The following is a 22450-nucleotide window of genomic DNA, read 5'->3' on the forward strand; positions in this document are numbered from 1 at the left end:
TCTTAATCCCTCTATTGCATTTGCTGTGGTCAATCAATAAAAGGTGCATTTGTTTTGATTAATACTGAAATCCCCTCTGTGTTGTGTTTTGCACTCTGAGATCAGTAAATGAACCATCACAACTCCCGCTTGTACGAGGGACCGTGACACCAGGGCTCTGCCCAACGTGGGACCTCCAGTGGGGCTGGAGTTGGAGCAGAGCACGAAGCTCTTCCTGCACTGGGGGCACTCACAGGGCTTCCCTTACTTGTGCCTCAGTTGGTGTCTGGTCATGTGAGACCTCCGTGAAAAGCTCTTCCCACACTGGGGACACTCGTGGGGCCTCTCCCCAGTGTGGATGCGCTGGTGTCTGACGAGGGTGGAGTTCTGAGTGAAGCCCTTCCTGCAGTCAGGGCAGCGGAAGGGCCTCTCCTCTGTGTGAATCCGCTGGTGCAGGAGGAGATGGGAGCTCGTGCAGAACCTCTTGCTGCATTTATCACACTCATAAGGCCTCTCCCCAGTGTGGGTCCTCTGGTGGCAGATCAGGTTGCAGCTCTGTATGAAGCTCATCCCACATACATCACACTCGTGGGGCCTCTCCCCGGTGTGGATGCGCATGTGGCTGATGAGGTTGGAGTTCCGCGTGAAGCCCTTCCCGCAGTCGGGGCAGCGGAAGGGCCTCTCCTCTGTGTGTGTCTGCTGATGTTCAAGGAGCTGGGAGCTGGTCAGAAACCCCATCTGTTATGGTTTTGAAAAGACAGGTGTTTGCTAAGGAGAGGCAGGCCTCTCTAGGAAATGAGGAATTTGAATCCTTCCCTCCGTGTTATTATAATTTGGAAGATTAAAAATAAAACTTTTCAGTCAGAGCTATGGGGAAAAGGAATAACAGTCCTTTACTAGTAAATATAACAGGACAGACAAAAAACCAACAGCAATTATAACAATAGTAGAACAGAACCAAGAACTCCGAGGGCACACGGTGGACGCTCCGGCGCTGATGGCTGGAAGCCGGGTGCGGTGGACTGTCCTCCGCAGGCAGGGAGTGTCCTCGGCAGGCAGAGGTGGCAGTGCCGGAGAAGCCGCAGCGGCGGGACCCGGGCTCACCCAAAATCCAGCAGGACAGCGAGGAAACTCCGAATTCCTGGATACTCCAACAGATGATAGAATTCCCAGGACCAGACTCCTTCGTTAACTGTGGACCCAGCAGCCGTGGCCCGATCGGTGCTCCCCCCCGGAAGAAGAAAAAGAAAAGCCGCGAGATCCCCCCACCCTCCGCTCTCTCCGGGAGCTTTTTTCCCTCCCCCAAAACTAAGTTCTTTTGTCCACGTTAAGCACTCAGCACTTAGTCTCCTAGCAACTTGGGAGGGGGGGAAAAATTCTACAGGAGACTCAAACCCCAACATTATCCACCCCGAATTTTTTCCCACACCAACATATTATATTGAATTTAAATCTTTAAATAATATACATATATATACATGTGAATATAAATACAGGCACAGTCACAGTGTTCACCGAAAAACAAGGTCCCCTTGAGGTATGCAGCGGGTCCCTCCATACTTTTGCATCACCCACCATGTGCAGCCAGGTCCCTGAGCAAAAACAACCCCAGGAGCGGGATTGTCTTTGCTGGAGGCAGAATTAATCCAAAGAGTTTTTCCCAGCATTCCTCTCATGTGTACTACGGGAACTTTATCTCCATCTCTTGTTCCCAGGGGCTCAGATTGGGCGGGGCCTGCTCGGTTGGTGGAACCTCGAGTGTTCACTAACCAGGTGGCCTTTGCTAAATTATTCTCCCAGTTCTTAAAAGTCCCCGCACCCAGTGCCTTCAAAGTGGTTTTAAGCAGGCCATTGCATCGTTCAACCTTCCCGGCTGCTGGCGCATGATAAGGAATATGGTACACCCACTCAATGCCATGTTCCCTAGCCCAGGTGTTAATAAGGCTGTTCTTGAAATGAGTCCCGTTGTCTGACTCAATCCTCTCAGGGGTACCATGTCTCCACAGGATTTGCTTTTCAAGGCCCAGGATGGTGTTCCGGGCAGTAGCATGGGGCACAGGGTAGGTCTCCAACCATCCAGTGGTGGCTTCCACCATGGTCAGCACGTAGCGCTTGCCTTGGCGGGTTTGGGGAAGGGTGATGTAGTCAATCTGCCAGGCTTCCCCGTACTTATACTTGGACCATCGCCCGCCATACCACAGGGGCTTCACCCGCTTGGCCTGCTTGATGGCAGCACACATCTCACAGTCATGGATAACCTGAGAAATACTGTCCATGGTTAGATCCACCCCTCGGTCTTGTGCCCACTTATAGGTGGCATCTCTGCCCTGGTGACCTGAGGCATCATGGGCCCATCGAGCTAGGAACAACTCTCCCTTGTGTTGCCAGTCTAAGTCTATCTTTGACACCTCTATCTTGGCAGCTTGATCTACCTGCTCGTTGTTTTGGTGCTCCTCATTAGCCCGACTCTTGGGGACATGGGCATTTACATGGCGGACTTTGACAGGTAGCTTCTCTACCCGAGTGGCAATGTCCTTCTACTCATCTGCAGCTCAGATTGGCTTTCCCCTACGCTGCCAGTTGGCCTTTTTCCACCTGTCCAGCCAGCCCCACAGAGCATTGGCCACCATCCACGAATCAGTGTAGAGGTAGAGCTTTGGCCACTTCTCTCTTTCAGCAATGTCCAGGGCCAGTTGAACAGCTTTGAGTTCAGCAAGTTGGCTTGACCCACCTTCTCCTTCAGTGGCTTGTGCAACCTGTCGTGTGGGGCTCCATACAGCTGCTTTCCACTTCCGGTTCATCCCTACGACACGGCAGGAACCGTCAGTGAAAAGAGCATAGCATGTTTCTTCTGCTGGCAGTCGGTTGTATGGTGGAGCTTCTTCAGCACGTGTCACTTGTTCCTGCTCCTCTTCATCCATGAGACCAAAGTTTTCACCTTCCGGCCAGTTGGTAATTATCTCCAAAATCCCAGGGCGATTTGGGTTTCCAATGCGGGCGCGCTGAGTGATGAGGACAATCCATTTGCTCCACGTGGCGTCGGTGGCATGATGGGTGGAGGGAACCTTTCCTTTAAACATCCACCCCAGCACCGGTAGTCGGGGTGCCAGGAGGAGTTGTGCTTCTGTGCCAATCACCTCTGAGGCAGCTTGAACTCCTTCATAGGCGGCCAAGATTTCCTTCTCTGTTGGATTGTAGTTGGCTTCGGACCCTCTGTAGCTTCGGCTCCAGAATCCCAGTGGTCGGCCTCAAGTCTCCCCAGGCACCTTCTGCCAAAGGCTCCAGGACAGGCCATTGTTCCCGGCTGCTGAGTAGAGCACGTTCTTCACATCTGGTCCCGTCCTCACTGGGCCAAGGGCTACTGCATGAGCGATCTCCTGCTTGATCTGGGCAAAGGCTTGTTGCTGTTCAGGGCCCCAGTGGAAATCGTTCTTCTTGCGGGTGACCAGGTAGAGAGGGCTCACAATCTGGCTGTACTCAGGAATGTGCATCCTCCAGAATCCTATAGCGCCTAGGAAAGCTTGTGTCTCCTTTTTGCTGGTTGGTGGGGACATTGCAGTGATCTTATTGATGACCTCAGTGGGAATCTGCCGCCGTCCATCTTGCCACTTTACTCCCAGGAACTGGATCTCTCGGGCAGGTCCCTTGACCTTGCTCTGCTTGATGGCAAAACCAGCTTTCAGGAGAATGTGGATGATCTTCTCTCCTTTCTCAAACACTTCCATTGCCGTGTTCCCCCACACAATGATGTCATCGATATACTGTAGGTGCTCCGGAGCCTCACCCTTTTCCAGTGCAGTCTGGATCAGTCCATGGCAGATGGTGGGGCTGTGTTTCCACCCCTGGGGCAGTCGGTTCCAGGTGTACTGCACGCCCCTCCAGGTGAAAGCAAACTGAGGCCTGCATTCTGCAGCCAGAGGAATGGAGAAAAAGGCATTAGCAATGTCAATTGTGGCGTACCATTTTGCTGCCTTGGACTCCAGCTCGTACTGGAGTTCCAGCATGTCCGGCACAGCAGCGCTCAATGGTGGAGTCACTTCGTTCAAGGCACGGTAGTCCACAGTCAATCTCCATTCTCCGTCAGGCTTGCGCACAGGCCAGATGGGGCTGTTGAAGGGTGAGTGGGTTTTGCTGACCACCCCTTGGCTCTCCAGCTCCCGAATCATCTTGTGGATGGGGATCACGGCATCTCGATTTGTCCGATACTGTCGGCGGTGCACCGTCGAGGTGGCAACCGGAACTCGTTGCTCTTCTACCTTTAGAAGTCCTACTGCAGATGGGTTCTCTGACAGTCCAGGCAAGCTATTCAATTTCTTAATGCCCTCTGCCTCCACAGCTGCTATTCCAAAAGCCCACCTGAATCCCTTAGAGTCTTTGTAATACCCATTCCGGAGGAAGTCTATGCCCAAAATACACGGGGCCCCTGAGCCAGTCACAATTGGATGTTTCTGCCACTCCTTCCCGGTCAGGCTCACCTCGGCTTCCAGCAGAGTCAGTTCCTGTGATCCCCCCGTCACCCCAGCAATGGAAATAGGTTCTGTCCCCACATATTCCGATGGTATCAGGGTACACTGAGAACCAGTATCAACTAAAGCTTCATATTTCTGTGGCTCTGATGTGCCAGGCCATCGGATCCACACCATCCAATAGACCCGGTTTTCCCGTGCCTCTCCCTGGCTAGAGGCAGGGCCCCTCTAGCACCGGTCATTATTCCCCTCCTGAGCATACATGGTAGAGGTTCCTTCACGGGGATCTGACATATCATCCTCACTTCTATAATACCTGGCAGCCTGGTCGTGCGATGTCGAGGCTACCTTCATCTTAGTGGAACCCCCTCGGTTAGTGTTTCTCTCCTTGAGCTCACGCAGCCGTGCTGCCAGGGCAGAAGTGGGTTTTCCATCCCACCTTCCCATGTCTTCCCCATGGTCACGCAGAAAGTACCACAGGTCAGCTCGTGGGGTGTACCCTCTCTCTCTAGCTGGGGGCTGTTGACCTCTGACTCTGGGGCCTGTAACTCGCACCGGTGCTACATGGGAACTGTTCCTCCTCATCATCTCCTCCATCTTCTCTGTCACCTCCTCCATCTTCTCCCTTATCTCCTCTCTGAGTTCCTTAGCCACGGCAGAGACCTGAGCCTGCATTGGGCCATTGATGATACTCTCATAATTTCTAAGCTTGTTGGCTACAGAACCCACTGTCTCTCGGTTGTTATCAGGATGAATTGTTGCAATGTATGTGGCGTATTGAGATGGTCCTAGAGTTGCCAGATTCCACAGCATTTGCCCTGTGCACCTGACTTTGTCGGGGTCATTATCATGCTGTCCACCCCTCCCAAAGAGTACCTCCAATACTGCCACTTCTCTCAGCTGTTGGATCCCTTCCTCAAGGGTCTTCCAGCGCATTCTATGATGGTGCTCCTGCATTCTGTCTCTGTGGACAAACCTCTCCCGTACACTCATTAAAAGCCGCTCCCAAAGGGAAAGGGGCCCCGGCTCCCTTACGAATACCTGATTCACACCTGAGTCCTGAGTCAAGGGTCCCAAATTCCTTGCCTCACTACTATCTAGCTGCACGCCTGTACCTATAAGGTCCCAGACCCGAAGTAACCAGGCTGTATAAGCCTCACGTCCCCGCCGTGCAAGATCTTTCTGCAGATTACGGAGACTTTCATATGTCAGGGACTCAGTGATGATCTCAACCTCTGACTCCTCCCCGGGTTGTGAGGGCCCTCCTTTTTTATCCTTGTTGCCTGGGTGCTCTGATTTCACCTTATACTTCTTTGTTTCCACAGGGGCCACTGCTGCTGGCTGTGGCTGCCCCTGTGGTTCAGCTGGAACCTGGACGGTTGTAACGTCTGTGGGTTCTGCTGCTGCACCATCAGACTCTCCTTTGTCGGGGCAGGGGGAGGGTTTCCCACCAGCTGGGGCTAATGAGGCTACTACAGGGGAAAGGTACTCCCTTAGCATCTCACCTATCTTCTTCACCCAATCTGGGTGTTTTATTCCTGAGGCAGGCTGTGGGACAGGCTCAGGCTGTGGGGCAGGGTCAGGCTGTGGGGCAGGGTCAGGCTGTGGGACGGGCTCAGGCTGTGGGGCAGGGTCAGGCTGTGGGACGGGCTCAGGCTGTGGGGCAGGGTCAGGCTGTGGGGCAGGGTCAGGTTGTGGGGCAGGGTCAGGCTGTGGGACAGGCTCAGGCTGTGGGGCAGGGTCAGGCTGTGGGACGGGCTCAGGCTGTGGGGCAGCATCCTTATTCTCTAGGGTAGGTATCAGGGTGGTTATCCAGGTCAGTCTCCCCTTATCTCTAAATGCTAAACAGAACAGGCATACCAGCAACACCAGCCACTGTATGATGTCATTAACATTCAGAGATTTGAACCCTTCAAAGACTGGTGGGGTAGGCCCAAAGAGCTGGGTGAAGGGTTGTGAAAAAATTTCCCCCGGTGTCATTTCTTCACAGTAGGTACCGTTGTTAAAGTAACTCCAGAAACACACAGTTAGTGTATGATAGCCCTGAATCCATGTGCCTGCCTTCCAGAGGAAATTAAAAATCCACGATTTCCTCACTTCGTTAACCCATATAGCAAGATTGATGACAGCCACAGTAACCTTAGTTACAGGGCCCATGTTTAGAAAAGGGCCTGCAAATGGGAGAAATACGGCCACACCCACATGCCACCCAAACCAGGTTAAGCCAGACCACATGATATCCAGTGCACAGCAATGTAGGCACTTAAGAACTGTTATTCCTTTTTCTCTCAATGCCCCACGTTGGGCACCAAATTCTGTCTTGGTTTTTGAAAAGACAGGTATCTGCTAAGGAGAGGCAGGCCTCTCTAGGAAATGAGGAATTTGAATCCTTCCCTCCGTGTTATTATAATTCGGAAGATTAAGAATAAAACTTTTCAGTCAGAGCTATGGGGAAAAGGAATAACAGTCCTTTACTAGTAAATATAACAGGACAGACAAAAAAAAACCAACAGCAATTATAACAATAGTAGAACAGAACCAAGAACCCCGAGGGCAAACGGTGGAAGCTCCGGCGCTGATGGCTGGAAGCCGGGTGCGGTGGACTGTCCTCCGCAGGCACGGGGTGTCCTCGGCAGGCAGAGGTGGCAGTGCTGGAGAAGCCGCAGCGGTGGGACCCGGTCTCACCCAAAATCCTGCAGGACAGCGAAGAAACTCCGAATTCCTGGATACTCCAACAGATGGTAGAATTCCCAGGACCAGACTCCTTCGTTAACCGTGGACTCCAGCAGCCAGCCGTGGCCCGATCGGTGCTCCCCCCCGGAAGAAAGAAGAGAAAAAAACCGCGAGATCCCCCCACCCTCCGCTCTCTCCGGGAGCTTTTTTCCCTCCCCCAAAACTAAGTTATCAGTTCTTTTGTCCAGGTTAAGCACTCAGCACTTAGTCTCCTAGCAACTTGGGAGGGGTGAAAAAATTCCACAGGAGACTTAAACCCCAACAGAATCATACTGGGATTGACTGGGAATGGCTGTGAGCAACTGGAATCATGATGAGAGCAACTGGGATGAGGTGGGAGTAACTGGGAGCATTCAAGGGGTGACTGGGACATACTGGGAGAGACAGGGGGTCACTGGGATCATACTGGAGGCTACTGGGGTCATGCTGGCATTGTCAGGGAACAACTGGGAATCACACTGGGAGCCACTGGCATCGCACTGGGAGTGACTGGAATTAGGTTGCAAGTGACTGGCATCACACTGGGAGTGACTACAATCATACTGGGATTAGAGTGGGTGTCAATGGACCCTGACTGGGGGTTACTGGGAGATACCAGGCCCATGCTGACAGCCAAGTGGCTCCACGGGGAGGAACTGGGAGCAACTGGGATAAAACTGGGGACAAGTGAATGACACTGAGGTAACTGGGAATGCCTGGGAATGACTATGAGAATGTCCAGGGACATTGGGATATACTGGGAAAGTCTCAGACCCATAGGTGTGGTGACTGGGACCAAACTGGGAGAGACTGGCTATGTGCTGGGGGGAACTGGGACCATGCTGGGGACACTGGGAGCAAGTGGGAGTGACTGGGGCCCTGCTGGGAGAGACTAGGATCATACTGAGAGTATGCTCGGGGCAACTGGGAGAACTGGGAACACACTGAACGGAAGTGGGAGAAACTGGGATCGTGCTGGGGGCAAATGGCATAAACAGGAATGACTGGGAGTGACTGGGCTCATACTGGGAGCAACAAGGAGCAGAAAAGGAGTAAGGGGAAGTGACCAGGCCCATACTGGGAATGACCAGGCTCATTCTGAGAGCGCTGAGGAAACCAGAACCACACGATGAGGGTAACTGGGCTCATACTGGGAGCAGCCACTTCCAGCACCAAGACCCCCAAACCCCTTTCCCGGCCATCCCACCCCTCCAGCCCCAGCAGCCCCTGCCAGCGTCCCACCAATTCCAGGCGTCCACCTCTCTCGGGGTCTCCACTTTGCACTTCTGGGGCTCTCCTTTCTCCAGGGTCCCACTCATGGAAGCTGCAGCTTTCCCGGGGCTCCCCAAACCCGGTGTCCCCCCGCCGGTCCCACTCGTTCCCCACGCGGCCCCGGCAGAGCTCGGAGGGCCCGGCCCGGGAAGCCCAACCCCCACCGCGGGGGGACCCGCATCCCCCCGGCCCCCACCGGGGCTCTGCTGCCACTGGGATCCCCCAAAAACACATCCTGGGGAGCCCCTGATGTCCCCCCGAGGGGCATATGCGGCTCAGATTTGGAGTCCTGCAATCTCCAAACATCCACCCCCTAAAACCCCAAACCCAGGGACCCTGCCACGGGATATTTGGGGAGAGCTCCCCCTCCCTGGGCACCTGCAGCATGGCGGACGATACTCCCAAGGGCGCTGTGGGTTCAGGCAGCGCTGGAGCCGACCAATTCCTCCTCTCCTGTTCTCCTCCTGCTGCCACTCCGCCTCTTCCTCCCCCATCTCCTCCTGCCCCGTTCTGAACCCCGAACGGCGACGGCGGGGTCAAGGAAAGGGCGGGAACTGTGAGGGGAAAGGGGCGGGGTCAAGGAAAGGGCGGGAACTGTGAGGGGAAAGGGGCGGGGTGAGGGACAGAGCAGGAATTCTGAGGGGTAAAAAGTGCGGCCAAGGCGACACACGGTCCTAAAAGGGCCTGGTTTGGTCTAGAATCACAAAAGGGACTAAAATTGCTCAGAGGGACTGAAAATCCACCCTAAACCCAACCAGATTTGGCTTCAAATCACCCAAAGAGGCTTGCAATCCCCACAAAGTAGATTTCCATTACACAGAAGGACCTAAAAACCACCCTAAATCCATGATTTGGCCTTAAGTCAGCCAAATAGTGGTAAAATCATCCAAAGGGGTCTAAAATCCAACCAAGGAGCCATAAAACTGCCCAAACTGGTTGAAAACCCATGCAAAAATGCCCTCAAATAAACCTTAAATCTCACCCAAGGGCATAAAATCCACCCTGAAAATACCTGGTTTGGCTTAAAATCACCCAAAGGGACCCAAAGTCCCCTGTAAAACCCACCAGATTTGTCCTAAAATCACCCAAATGTGTCTAAACCCCAACCAAATAGGCCTCAATTCATTTAAAATGATCTAAAATTCACCCTAAAACTGCCCTGGTTGTCCAAAAATCAGCTGAATCAGACTAAAACCCACCAGATTTGGCCAAAAATCATCCAAAGGTTCCTAAAATCCATACTAATAGTCCCCCGTTTTGCCTAAAATCACCTAAACTGGCCTAAAAATCTCCCTAATCGAGACTGAGACTGAGATTGAGACCATAATCAGCACCAGAACCCGCTCCAACACCGAGACTCAGACCAACACCGGATCCAAGACTGGCACCGCTCTGGTACTGGGACCGAGAATGAGATTGGCACTGAGAGCACTCCGGGACCAAGACAGGCAGTGGTACCGACACTGGGACCGGCACTGATCCGAGACCGAGACTGAGGCCGGGACTGAACCCGGGCCTGGCACCGAGACTGGCACCCCTGGAGTGTGTGCCATGCAGGACCAGACAGACTGGGATCATGCGGACTGGCACCTTGTAGGCTGGGATTGTACACACTGGGATCACACGGACTGGGATTTCACAGGCTGGCAGCGCATGGATCAGAACCATCGAGACTGGGATCATACAAACTGGGATCATATGGAGCGGGATGGCTGCAGCGGAACGACGCGAACCGAGGCGGTCCCGCCCGGCCCAGGGCTCCCTCCCAGTCCCGCCCGGGTGTGCGGCCAAAACTGCCCGGAGCGAACGCGGCGGTCCCGGAGCGATCCTGGAGCCAATCCCGGAGCGATTCGGGGTCCGATCCCCGTCCCGGTGCCGCCTCCAGTCTCAAGTCTCAGTCCCGGAGCGCTCCCGGTGCTGATTCCGGTCCCGGTGTCGATCTCGATCCCGGAGCGGTGCCATTCTTGGTGCCGGTGCCGGTTCCCGTTCCACTCCTGGTCTCAGTCTCGGTCTCGGACTCGGTCTCGGAGCGTTCCCGGTACCGGAGCCGGTGCCGGTCTTGGTCCCGGAGTGCTCCCAGTGCCAATCTCAGTCTCGGTCCCGGAGCAGTTCCAGTCTCGGTGCTGGTTTCCGGTGCCGCTCTTGGTCTCAGTCCTGGGGTGCTCCCGGTCTCGGTTCTGGCCGCAGTCCTGGAGCAGTCCTGGAGCGCTCCCGCCGCCGGTGCCGGTTCCAAAGCATTCCCGGTGCCGGTCCCAGTGTCGCTCTTGGTGTCAGTCTTGGTCCCTGCACCGGTTCTGGTGCCGGGTTTGGTCTCGGTCTCGGTGCCAGAGCGGTGCCGGTCTCGGTTCCGGTGTCGGTCTCAGTCTTGGTGCTGGTGTCGGTTCTGGTGCTGATCTCGGTCTCGGTGCCGGAGATTTCAGACCCTTTTGGGTGATTTTAGGGCAAAGCGAGCCCTTGTAGGAGGGCGCGTCCCCTTGGCCACGCCCACTCTCCTCCTCCTTCCCGCCCTTTCCTTGACCCCGCCCCTTTCCCCTGCCAGGCCCTGCGCTTTCCCTGAGCCCGCCTCATTTCATTCCTTCCCTGCCCTTTCATTGGCCGCAGCTCTCTTCTCCCTTGAGCCCCGCCTATCTGCTGGCGCGTTGTCTCCGGCGCATGCGCAGACTGCTCGGAAGTTGCTTCCCCGGAGTGCCGCCATCTTTGCTCCTGGTCCCCGACGGGGCTCCCGCGTGTCTGAGACCTACGGTGGGGCAATGGGGGATCTCTCGGGGATCCTGAGGGGTCTGAGTGGACCTGGGGGTCTCTCTAGGGGATTTGGGGGTCTCTAGGGGATTTAGGGCGGTCTGGTGGTTCCTAAGGGCTTTATGGGGGGCTATAGGGGCTCTCTAGGGGTCTGGGGGGGGTCTCTAGAGGGTCCAGAGGAGTCCGTAAAGGGGCTCGGGGGGGTCCCTAAATGGGGTCGGGGGGTCTTTTTAGGGGCTTTGTGGGTTTGAGGGGTCTATTGGGATCTATAGGGGTCTGAGGGAGCCTCTAGCGGTTCCGGGGAGGTCTGGGGGTGTCTGTGGGTCCCTATGGGGGATTTGGGGGGGTCTAGGGGTCTCCAGAGAGGGTCTGAGGGAGCTATAGGGGATCTCTGGGGGATCTATAGAGGGTCCAGGGGGCCTGGGTGTCCCTGTGGGGGATCTGGGGGGGTCTCTAGGGGCTCTGGGAGTCCCTATAGGGGATTTGGGGTGGTCTCGGGGTGCTCTAGAGGCTCTATAGGGGTCTGGGGGAGCCAATAAAGGGTCATTGGGGGTCTGCGGGATCTCAGCATCTCTTTAGGGGAATTCTGGTATCCTTCAAGGGAATTTTTTTGGAATTTTGGGCTCTGTATGGGGAATTCTTGGGGTCTAAATGGGGAAATTTAGGGTTTTCTATTGGGAAATTTTTTGAATTTTGAGGCAAATGCAGGAATCTGGGGAATTTCAGGTCCAAGTGTGGGAATTTTGAGATCTCTAGAGAGGATTTGGGGGAATTTTGCATCCAAACATGGGCAATTTGGGGAATTTTAGGTCCAAATGTAGGAAATCTTGGCAATTTGGATCCGAATGTAAGAATTTTTTTCCAGATTTCCTCTTCAAGTTCTTGGTGATCAGCAGTGTCAGCACTGGCAAGTCCTACCTGCTGCAGCCTTTGATCAAGAGCAAGTGTTGGAAATTCTGGGAGTTTTCAGGGATTTTGGGAATTCTGGGCAGAATTTAGGGGATTTTGGGGAGGGCGGGGTTTAATATATTTCTGGGCATTTCAAGGGTTTGTTTGGTTGGTTTTTGTTGGGTTTTTTGGGTTTTGTTTGTGTGTGTGGTGTTTTGTTGTTTTGGGGTTTTGTTTTTCTTTTTCATTCTCTGGATGTTTTTTGTTTGGTTTGGTGAATTTTTTGAAATTTGGGGAATATTATTGGCATTTTTGGAGGAATTTTCAAGGTTTTCCTTTCTTTTAGCCCTTTTAATGCTCTTTTCATTTTTTATTTTCAATTTTGCTTTTTTGATGCAATTTTGGACAATTGTTTTGCATTTTTGGAATTCTCTGTTCCTCCAGGCTCTCCTCCATCCTGCAGCATTTTGGGGCATTTCCTGTCACTTCTGAGTAATTTTTGGTCACTTTTGGGCCACTTTTGCCCACTTTTGTGGTGTTTTCTGTCATATTGGGTAATTTGAAGCAATTTTGTCTCATTTTGGGTACATTTAAAGGGGATTTTTGGTCACTTTTGGGGCCATTTTCTGTCATTTTGAACCATTTTTTGTAATTTTGGGTACATTTCTAGTCAGTTTTTGATCATTTGGGGGCCATTTTCTGCCACTTTTTGGTCTCTTGAGGGGTGTTTTTGGTGACTTTTGAGCCCTTCTTTGCTGGCTTCAGTCCCGGTCTCAGTCTTGATCTCAGCGCAGTCCAGGTCCCAGTGCCGGTAGCGGTGTCAGTCTTGGTCCCGGAGTGCTCCCAGTGCCAATCTCAGTCTGGGTCCCAGTCCCGGAGCGGTGCCAGTCTCGGTGCTGGTTCCGGTGCCGGTCTTGGTCTCAGTCTTGGTCCCAGTGCCAGTTCTGGTGTCAGTTACGGTCTTGGTCTCAGTCCCGGTCCCGGTGCCTCTGTGGCGCCGGTCTCAGTTCCGGTGTACTGGTTCCGGTCCTGGTCCCGGTCCTGCAGCGGTGCCGCTCTCAGTTCTGGTGTCAGTTCTGGTCCCAGTCTTGGTCTCGGTGCCCGTCCCAGAGCAGCGCCGCTGTCGGTGCCGGTCTCGGATTCGGTGTCGGTCTGAGTCTTGGTGCTGGTGCCGGTTCTGGTGCTGATCTTGGTCTGGGTCTCAGTCCAGGTCCTGGAGATTTTAGGCCCATTTGGGTAATTTTCGGCCAAAGCGTGTTGCGTTGTGGTTTTTGGGAGTGGAGCTGAAGCCCAGAGCCGATAAGCCTCTGCGGTGGAAAGGCCGCTTGGGGAAGCTCAGGCGAAGCAGTCAAGCTCACACATGCACACACGCCACGTGGGCAGCTCAGCAAGGAGAGGCCAGAAGGCCTTTGCACTGGATCAGTTCCAGCCAGGTTTATTTCCAGAAGCCCAAGGGGAATCCAGATTGGAAAGGGGAGCACGTGTGCCGGTCTCCAGCTCAAGTGTGAGCTTCAGCAGCCAAAGACCTTGAGGCACGGGGGCAGAGCAAAGGGCAGGAAAGGTCAGTGTCCTGTAGGGAAAACGGGGCCAGTCCCCGGGAACCCCAAACCAATGGAGACACAGAGGAAAGGAGAAACCAAAGGGCCAGGGGAATCAGGGAGGGGAGAAACTGAGGCAAACCATCGTGTCCAGAGCCCCATTGGGAAGTTCTCTGTCTCAGGCTGGGCAGGTGACTCTATGATCTGTCCTGCCAAGGCCAGGCCCTAGGTATTATGGCAAGGGGCTGCAGGGACTCCACACTCAGCATGATTCCAGTTGCTCACAGCCACTCCCAGTCAATCCCAGTATGATTCCCATCACCCTCAGTGTGATCCCAGTTCTTCCCAGCATGGCCGCAGCTGTTCCCACTGTGATCCCAGTATGATCCCAGTTTCCCCTGGAATAGTCCCAGTCCCTCTCAGCATGGTCCCAGTCATGCCCAGTTGCCCCCAGTGTAGGTCCAGTCACTCCCAGTTTCCTGTAGTGTGGTCCCAGTCATTCCCAGCATGATCCCGTCTGTTCCCAGTGTTGTTCCAGTCCCCCCTGCATGTTTCCAGACCCTCCCAGTATATCCCAGTTGCACTCAGCATGCTCATAGTCATTCTCAGTCACTCCCAGTTGCCCCAGTAAGGCTCTAGTTACCTGAGAATGATGCCATTCTTTCCCAGTTTCTCCCAGTCGCTCCCAGTATGATCCCAGTTGTGATCTCAGTCCCCTCAGCATGGTTCCAGTACCTTCCAGTTGATCCCAGTTGCTCCCAGTGTGTTCACAGTTTCCTGCCACCATGGGCCCAGCAGCTCCCAGTAACCCCCAGTGAGGATCCAGTCACAGCCACTGTAATCCCAGTGGCTCCCAGGATGATCCCAGTGGGACCCGTAGTCACTCCCAGTATGGCTCCAGTCACTTCCAGTATGATCCCAGTGAGTCACGCTAAAATCTCAGTCACTCCCAGTATGATCCATTGCACCCAGTCACCCCCAGTATGGTTCCAATCATGGCCAGCACCTTTCCAGTCTCTCCCAGTCTGACTCCAGTATGATCCCAGTCTCTCCCAGTACTATTCCAGTCACTCCCAGTATGATTCCAGTCACATGCAGTCTAATTCCAGTCACTCCCAGTGTGAATGCCAGTGGCTCCCAGTGTGATTCCCAGTTGTTCCCTGTCAATGCCAGCATGACCCCAGTAGCCTCCAGTATGATTCCAGTGACCCCCTGTCTCTCCCAGTATGTCCCAGTCACCCCTTGGATGCTCCCAGTCACTCCCACTTCATCCCAGTTGCTCTCAGCATGATTCCAGTTGCTCACAGCCACTCCCACTCAATCCCGGTATGATTCCCATCACCCTCAGTGTGATCCCAGTTCTTCCCAGCATGGACCCAGCTGTTCCCACTGTGATCCCTGTATGATCCCAATTTCCCCCATCAAAGTTCCAGCTGTTATCGCAGTATTATCCCAGTTGCCTCTAAAATACTCCCAGTCCATCTCAGCATGTTCCCAGTGATTCCCAGTTGCCCCCAGTGTAGATCCACTCACTCCCAATTGCCTGTTTTTTATGGACCCCAGATGCCCAGTGACTTCTAGAGATGGTCTTGGGCAGAGAGACCTTCAAACTCAACGTGCTCATCCCTTGTTCTCCCCCCAGACAGGATTCCCAATTCCCAAACCTTTGCAGGATGGAGGAGGAGGCTGTGAGGAAGAGGAAGGTGCCCCAGGACAGCCAGGCAGGTGAGGAGGAAGTCAGTGCCCCTTTCCCCCTCTCTCCTGCTCCATCTCCCAGCCCAGCACGGCCCCCGGCTGCAGGACAACCCCGCAGCCGACGCCGTCCTGCCGGGGACGCACTGAGGGGATCTCCTTCCCCTTCCCTCTGGCACGGAGGCAAATCCCATCCTCTCCTTGTCCTTCCTCCCCCAGACAAGGAGCTGAGCATGGAGACCAGGGAGGACAAATCCCCACGGCAGATCCTCGTGGAAGAGGCCGTTTTGAGCAGCTCCACGGTGCAGGAATCCAGCGGGGAGGAAAAGTCCTGGCGATCCCTGGTGAGAAGAGACTGCAAAAGCAGATCACGAGGATCTGAGGAGGAAAGAGCCACCCTGTGCCAGGAAGGCGGCCAGAGATGGAGCCAGAGCTCAGACCTGGTGGTCCATGAGCAGCTTCATGATGGGGAGAAGCCCCACAAGTGCTTTGAGTGTGCAAAGAGCTTCAGCTGGCGGTGCGACCTGCTTCGCCACCAGAGGATTCACACAGACGAACGGCCCTACGAGTGTGGGGAATGTGGGAAGAGCTTCAGGTACAGCTCCAGCCTGATCAGTCACCAGAGGATCCACACTGGGGAGAGGCCTTACGAGTGTGGGGAATGTGGGAAGAGGTTCAGAGAGAGCTCCAGCCTAACCAAGCACCACAAGATCCACACTGGGGAACGGCCATACAAGTGTGGGGAATGTGGGAAGTGCTTCAGGCACCGTAGTTACCTGACCATACACCAGAGGATCCACACTGGGGAGAGGCCCTACAAGTGTTCCGAGTGTGGGGAGGGGTTTCTGACCAGCTCCAAGCTCCTTGAACATCAGCAGACACACATAGAGGAGAGGCCCTTCCACTGCCCTGACTGCGGGAAGGGCTTCACGCGGAACTCCAACCTCATCACCCACAGGCGCATCCACACCGGGGAGAGGCCCCACGAGTGTGATGTATGTGGGAAGAGCTTCATACAGAGCTGGGACCTGATCTGCCACCAGAGGACCCACACTGGGGAGAGGCCTTATGAGTGTGATAAATGCAGCAAGAGGTTTCCCACCAGCTCTCATCTCCTCCTGCACCAGCGGATTCACAGAGAGGAGAGGCCCTTCCGCTGTCCTGACTGCAGGAAGGGCTTCAAGTGGAAATCTGCCCTCACCACCCACCTGCGCATCCACACTGGGGAGAGGCCCTACGAGTGTCCCCAGTGTGGGAAGAGCTTTTCACAGAGGTCTCACATGACCCAACACCAACTGAGGCACTGCTAAGGGAAGCCCTGTGAGTGCCCCCAGTGCAGGAAGAGCTTCGTGCACTGCTCCAGCTGCATCCCCCACTGGAGGACCCACGTTGGGCAGAGCCCTGGTCACCCACATTCCCTGTGATCCATGTCGGGAAGACACATTGCTGCTTATCCTTTTTTTTTGGCCCTAATTTTTTTTCTCCTCTCTCTTATTTTGCATTCCAGAAGCCAAGGGAGATCCATCTGTCACCTCAAAACCACTGAAATCCCACTGAGAACAACTCAACCTTACCCCAAAAGGGCTCAATCCCACCTCAGAATGGCTTGTTCCCACCTCAGAAAAACTCAATCCCACACCAAACTTACTCAATTCCACAGCTGCCAGGCTGAGATGGGGCTGGAAGGGGATTGGGAGAAGTGGGATCCAAATTTGGAGCAGTGGGGTCGGGATTGTGCATGGCTGGGTGGGTGGGATGTATTTGATAGTAAACCACTTCTGTGGTTATAATGTGGGGCCAGGTCATGTCTGTCACCCTCCCTTACAAGGGGGGCTGAGATCATCTCCATTCCTGCTTACCTGGGGGATGGGCTGGAGGTGGTCTCTGTGGAGCGGAGTTTCTGGTGGGGCCTCTGCAACCATCATTGCCAGGTGGAAAGAGAGGAGAGGAGAGGAGAGGAGAGGAGAGGAGAGGAGAGGAGAGGAGAGGAGAGGAGAGGAGAGGAGAGGGAGAGGAGAGGGAGAGGAGAGGGAGAGGAGAGGGAGAGGAGAGGGAGAGGAAAGGGAGAGGAAAGGGAGAGGAAAGGGAGAGGAAAGGGAGAGGAAAGGGAGAGGAAAGGGAGAGGAAAGGGAGAGGAAAGGGAGAGGAGAGGAGAGGAGAGGAGAGGAGAGGAGAGGAGAGGAGAGGAGAGGAGAGGAGAGGAGAGGAGAGGAGAGGAGAGGAGAGGAGCTGAACGCGGTTCCGCCCGCTCCGTTCCGCCGGTGCCGCCGCTGCCGCTTTCCAAACCCTGTGTAAGCCCCGCCTCCCTTGACGACAGCCAATGGGCGTCCAGGAACAGCCTGAGGGGCGGAGCAAGCGGCGTTCCACGGTGTGAACCAACAGACAGGGGGCGTGACCAGAACACAACCGAGCGATCTGATTGGTCAGGAGGCGGAGGGTTCTAAAAGGGGCGGGGCTCGGGCCCGGGGTCACCCCGGGATTTTGGGAGCAGCTCCAGGTGTCCCCAGTCCCTCTCCAGCTCTCCTGGAGCCCCTTCACGCCCTGCAAGGGGCTCTGAGCTCTCCCTGCATCCTTCCCTTCTCCAGGGGAACATTCCCAGCTCTCCCAGCCCGGCTCCAGAGGGGCTCCAGTTCCTCTGGGCTCGCCCCAGCAGCTCCCATCCTGCAGCTGGGCTCTCACCTGAGCGGGGCCCAGGGGCAGAATCCCCCCGCAGCCGCTGCCCACGCTGGGGCTCAGCCCAGGGCACCTTTGGCCTCATGTCCAGCCTCTCACCCACCCGCACGGTGCCCATGGCGGGAGCTGTGCAGGTGACATCATTGACACCAAATAAACCATCTCGCCCTGTTTCTTTTATTTTTTAACTCGGTCCTGGTCACTCTCAGTTATCATTTTTGAGAATCGCATTTCTTTGGCAAGGCGAGGGCTGGCAGAGCCGTGCAGGTGCAAACAAAAAAGGATGAAAACCCGCAGAAATCAGCCGTGGGAAAAGGGTTCCAGCAACTCTGTGATGCTTTGGGGGAATTTCAGCCTTTGGCACTGGTTACAGGTGCATCTAGGGCGGCTCAATTATGCTGGGCTGGGGTCTCTGGGGGTCCCAGCCCCATCCCAGGGGTGCCCAGGCAGCTCCCTCAGCATTCCTGTCGGGATAGCTGCTCTGGAGCAGGGCAATCCCCTCCTGGCTGGAGAATTCACTGAGGACAGGGACAGGAGCTTGGGAAGGGGCTTCAAAGTCAGGAAAGTGGGCAACTGGGGGCTCCTCAGCGTTTCAGCACCCTCCTGCCCCGGAGAGGGAATCCTCCAGGATTCTGGGGCTCTCTAGGGCTGTTTCCCTTGGAAACATGGAATTCTATGGAATTCTATGGCATCTGTCGTCATGCTGGTGTCAGAGGAGCTCACAGCCCCAGCCAGGCGAGCGCATTTCTGCCTGGCTGCTGCCTTTGGACACGGCTGGACGGGGCTTGGAGCACCCCGGGACAGTGGCAGGTGTCCCTGCCACGGCAGGGCTGGCACTGGGTGGGCTTTAAGGTCCCTTCCAACCCAAACCATTCCTGGATTTTCATGCTGGGGAGCCCCACGACACCAGGACACAGCCCCCAACTCCAGGGAATCCATCAGGGCAGGGAACGGCCCGAGTGACAAGGACCTGGGTGGCCACGTCACGCACGGCCCTCAGCGTTTATTCCAAACACCGGCTACAGCTCCAGGGACGGGCACACGCCATCGGATCCCACGGATCAGGCCAAGAAAAGAGGCAGAGCATCGGGAAATCTCTGCTTGGCTGCCACAGCCCCCCTTGGGCACTTGGAAACAGCTCCCACCATGCCGGTGCCAGCGTGGAAAATCCTCCCCAGTCCTCCCCTGGCCCAGGGCCCACCGAGGCTCCCCCGGGGACCTGTCCTTGGTGGGAATATCCTGGAAAGCCGCAGGGATGGACTCGGCTCTCCCGGATCCCGGCCAGGAGGGCGCTGCCATCTCGAACCCCGAGTCCCCAGAGCGCCCCCGATCCAACCTCCCCCTCTGCGGACCCCTCTGGGGATGGCAGTTATTAAAGAAAGGTTGGATTCAAGTGGGTTGATGGCACAATTACATCACATTTAACCCAGCTCTTGAAATATGATCAACACAAGCTGATATTGTAGTGAAGTATTTCGGTAATGCATACAGGTGGGTTTTTTTTGCAGAGCCATTCTTTGGCTTGAATGTTTTCAAAGTTCTACTTACCTGTTGTTAATTGTGAAAAGTGCATATTTTATGGCTCTATGCAAGATATTTACTATATGTATTATGTTGTATTGATTAGTAATGTTGTATTAATAGTTTGATAGTATGGTAAATGTAGTTTTGTAGTTAAAATGTAGTTTTTATGTACCAACCACAGGAAAATGTAAATCTTTCAGAGAAAAAGGAATTTACTACTTCCTTATCAGAAGAAGCCAACTTCTCCTGCCTTGCTCAGCCCGGAAGACGCCATAGAGATTAAAGCAAAAAAAGTGATACTAACCAGAGACAATTCTTTGTTTGAATGGAATTTATGCATCATGTATGAAATGTATGAATATTCAACAGGCTATTGCTTTTAAGAGATAATCCTTTATTAACAGGGGTCCTTCTCCAAAGCCTTTTGCTCGGAGGAGGCACCCAGACGTCTGTAACTTTGTTTTTTATTGTCTCGTATTGTCCTAACTTTAATTGTTCAATTTTGTACTCTAATTCTATTTTTATAACCATCTCATTTACTATTAAACTTCCAAAATTTTAAAAACAAGTGATTAGCATTTTTCACAATTATGGTAGCAGAGGATGGTTAAAACACCTCACTGCTGGTGCCTCAGTGGAATCAGGGTGAGGACGGCGCGCCCTGCCCAGTTGGCAGCCTCGCTCTGTGTTCCCCTGCTGTGACCGGCAGATGCAGGTTACGATCAATGGACAAAAGGAGGCAATAAAACAAAGAAAAGGGAAAAGATTCCCTAAAACTGCGGTAGTTAGCCCCTAAGACCAGAGTGTACACAAAGACAAAGGCCCAAGGACAAAGGACAGGTAAGTATTGGTTTGGAGGGGCGGTTAAGGGGGGGATGAATGTGTGTGAATGAGAGGCAGCTGGTTATCCCAGACCTGCTAAGTGAGTGCGGAGTCTCCCATGCTGCGTTTCCGTTCTTTCGCGAGAAAAACGGCCAGTAAAGAGACGAAGCGGGTCATAAGAAGAGTGAGAGAATCCCCCCCAGGGAAACTGGGACTGAGTTTTAGAGAAGGGGTGGGACCCCTATGAAGTTTAAAAAAAAAAAAAAAAGTCTGCTGGATTGAGGGGTTATTGCCCCAAGATCATCCAGGACTGAAACCTGCTGGGTTGAGGGACTAAATATCCCAAGAACACCCAGGGTTCTGCCGGATTGAGGTTATGCCCAAGAGCATCTGGAGTTGGACAACGCAGCTAGATTGAGGGAAAAAAAATGCCCAAGAACATCTAGGGTTGGACAACACAGCTAGATTGAGGGGATATCCAAGAGCACCGGGACTGGCCAGTAACACCGAAAATTGTAATAGGTGATTTGAAAGTAAAAGGTACCTTATTGTTGTTTTGTTGTGTGGGAGTGAGTCACACACAAAATCTGCCTCAGTTTCCCCGGGCAGGTGGGGGCTGTGGCGAAGTGTGTGTGACCCGTGATTCAGCCCTTTTCCTCCGGGCGTGTGGAGGGGGGGTGCAGTAGTGAAGTGTAAGTGACACGCAAATTAGCCTCATGGGTGGATCGGCACCAGAGGCGACAAGATTCTGGGCCCTCCTCAGAGGCCCAGCTATACTGGAACCCAGAGACCAAACCCAAGGCGAGGGGGGGCCACACAAAGCCACGATTCTCTGGCGACAGGCTTCATGTCCTAAGAGTGTGCATCGATAGAAGTAAGTGGTCTTTAGGTTGTAAGAGAAAGTGAAAAACAGAGGTGGGGGATGAATAGATAAAATCTTGAAAAATGGGACAGAAAAACAGTAAGTTGGATACAAGGAAGAAAAAAGGGTGTAAAAAATTACCAACAGAAATACCTCAAGATAGCCCTCTCGGCATTATGTTAGCTAACTGGGATAAAAACCCTTGTACAAAAAAAAAAGGAAAAGGTAAAGATGATACAATTTTGCATGATAGAATAGGCAGAGAAGGAAATAAGATCTGACCACGTTTATTGGCCCAGATATGGCTCTTTTGAGAACTGGATTTGTCAGGCTCTAAATATATTTGTAAATTCAAAAGAACCGTTTAATCCTGAAGAAAGAGAATATGTCACATGTTGGACAGGAGATTTTAGGAGAATAAAAATCTTTAACGTATCAGAAACGCCCGAGATGAAAGAAGAAAAGAAAAGGGGAAAGAAAAGGGAAGGGAACAAGAAGAAAAGAAGGAAAAAGAGTGGGATCCTTTGCAGGCTTTGCCCCCTCCGTTCCCTCTCGCACTCCCGCCGTTCGCGGCCGAGCCCCCTGTCCCGGGTCCCGCTTCAGCCCCGCCTGCCCCGGTTCCCGTCCCAAGTGCGGGCTCGCAGCCCGCTGGCAGCTGTGCCGGTTCCCGCATACCACCCCATCCCGGCCCCCGCCGGTGAATTCGTCTGCCCCGGCTGCCTGGTCTGCAGGCCGCCCTGGGGGCCGTGCCGGGGGTCCCTCCTGACGCGTCGGTCTAAGACCACCGCCCCGACCGTGCCGGGGGGTTCCCGTCGGTCCCAGCCGTCCTATCTCCGATCGCTTCCCCCACTGCCCGATCCCCGGCTGCCCTGCCCGTGCCGGCTGCGCTGGGCGCTGCCGCTGCTGCTGCTTTGTCTCTGCCGGGAGCCGCTGACTCAGCCGCCACCAGCCCCGTGCAGGCTGCCCACGCTCCCCTCTGGTATCCCCCAGAACTGCCCCCTCCTCTGCCGGTCCCGGCAGCAAACCCCGCCTACGCTCCGCCCTTGGAGGACCAAACCTCGGCGCTTTGCCCTGCCCTCACCGCCCTTCCTGCCCTGAGCTCCGTGCCCTCGGTAACCACAGCTACTGCCCAGAGAAACGACTTCTCCCTAGAAATGCCTTATCGAATCACTAGAAGTTCACTTAAAAGACAGCCCTCTCTGGATTCTTTCTCAAAACATGGGAAACAGACTGCAGAGGATGAAAACCAAAAATGGGATAAAGAAATTAGTCTATTGCCACGA

The 22450-nt window shown here is 54.2% G+C and overlaps 1 protein-coding gene across 1 annotated transcript in view; it reads left to right on the forward strand.

Annotated features, from left to right (window-relative positions):
• Nucleotides 1–10910: 10910 nt before the first annotated feature.
• The window catches only part of LOC120747746 (zinc finger protein 345-like), a 20883-nt gene continuing 9343 nt past the window's right edge, over nucleotides 10911–22450 (forward strand). The window contains exons 1-3 of the mRNA XM_058424342.1: nucleotides 10911–11171; nucleotides 15237–15319; nucleotides 15506–16591. Of these exons, the coding sequence (XP_058280325.1) occupies nucleotides 15268–15319; nucleotides 15506–16591 (1138 nt within the window). The 5' untranslated portion in view covers nucleotides 10911–11171; nucleotides 15237–15267. The remainder of the gene's footprint in view (nucleotides 11172–15236; nucleotides 15320–15505; nucleotides 16592–22450) is intronic.

The sequence above is a fragment of the Hirundo rustica genome, unplaced genomic scaffold, assembly GCF_015227805.2.
Source record: "Hirundo rustica isolate bHirRus1 unplaced genomic scaffold, bHirRus1.pri.v3 scaffold_189_arrow_ctg1, whole genome shotgun sequence".
Lineage (NCBI taxonomy): Eukaryota > Metazoa > Chordata > Aves > Passeriformes > Hirundinidae > Hirundo > Hirundo rustica.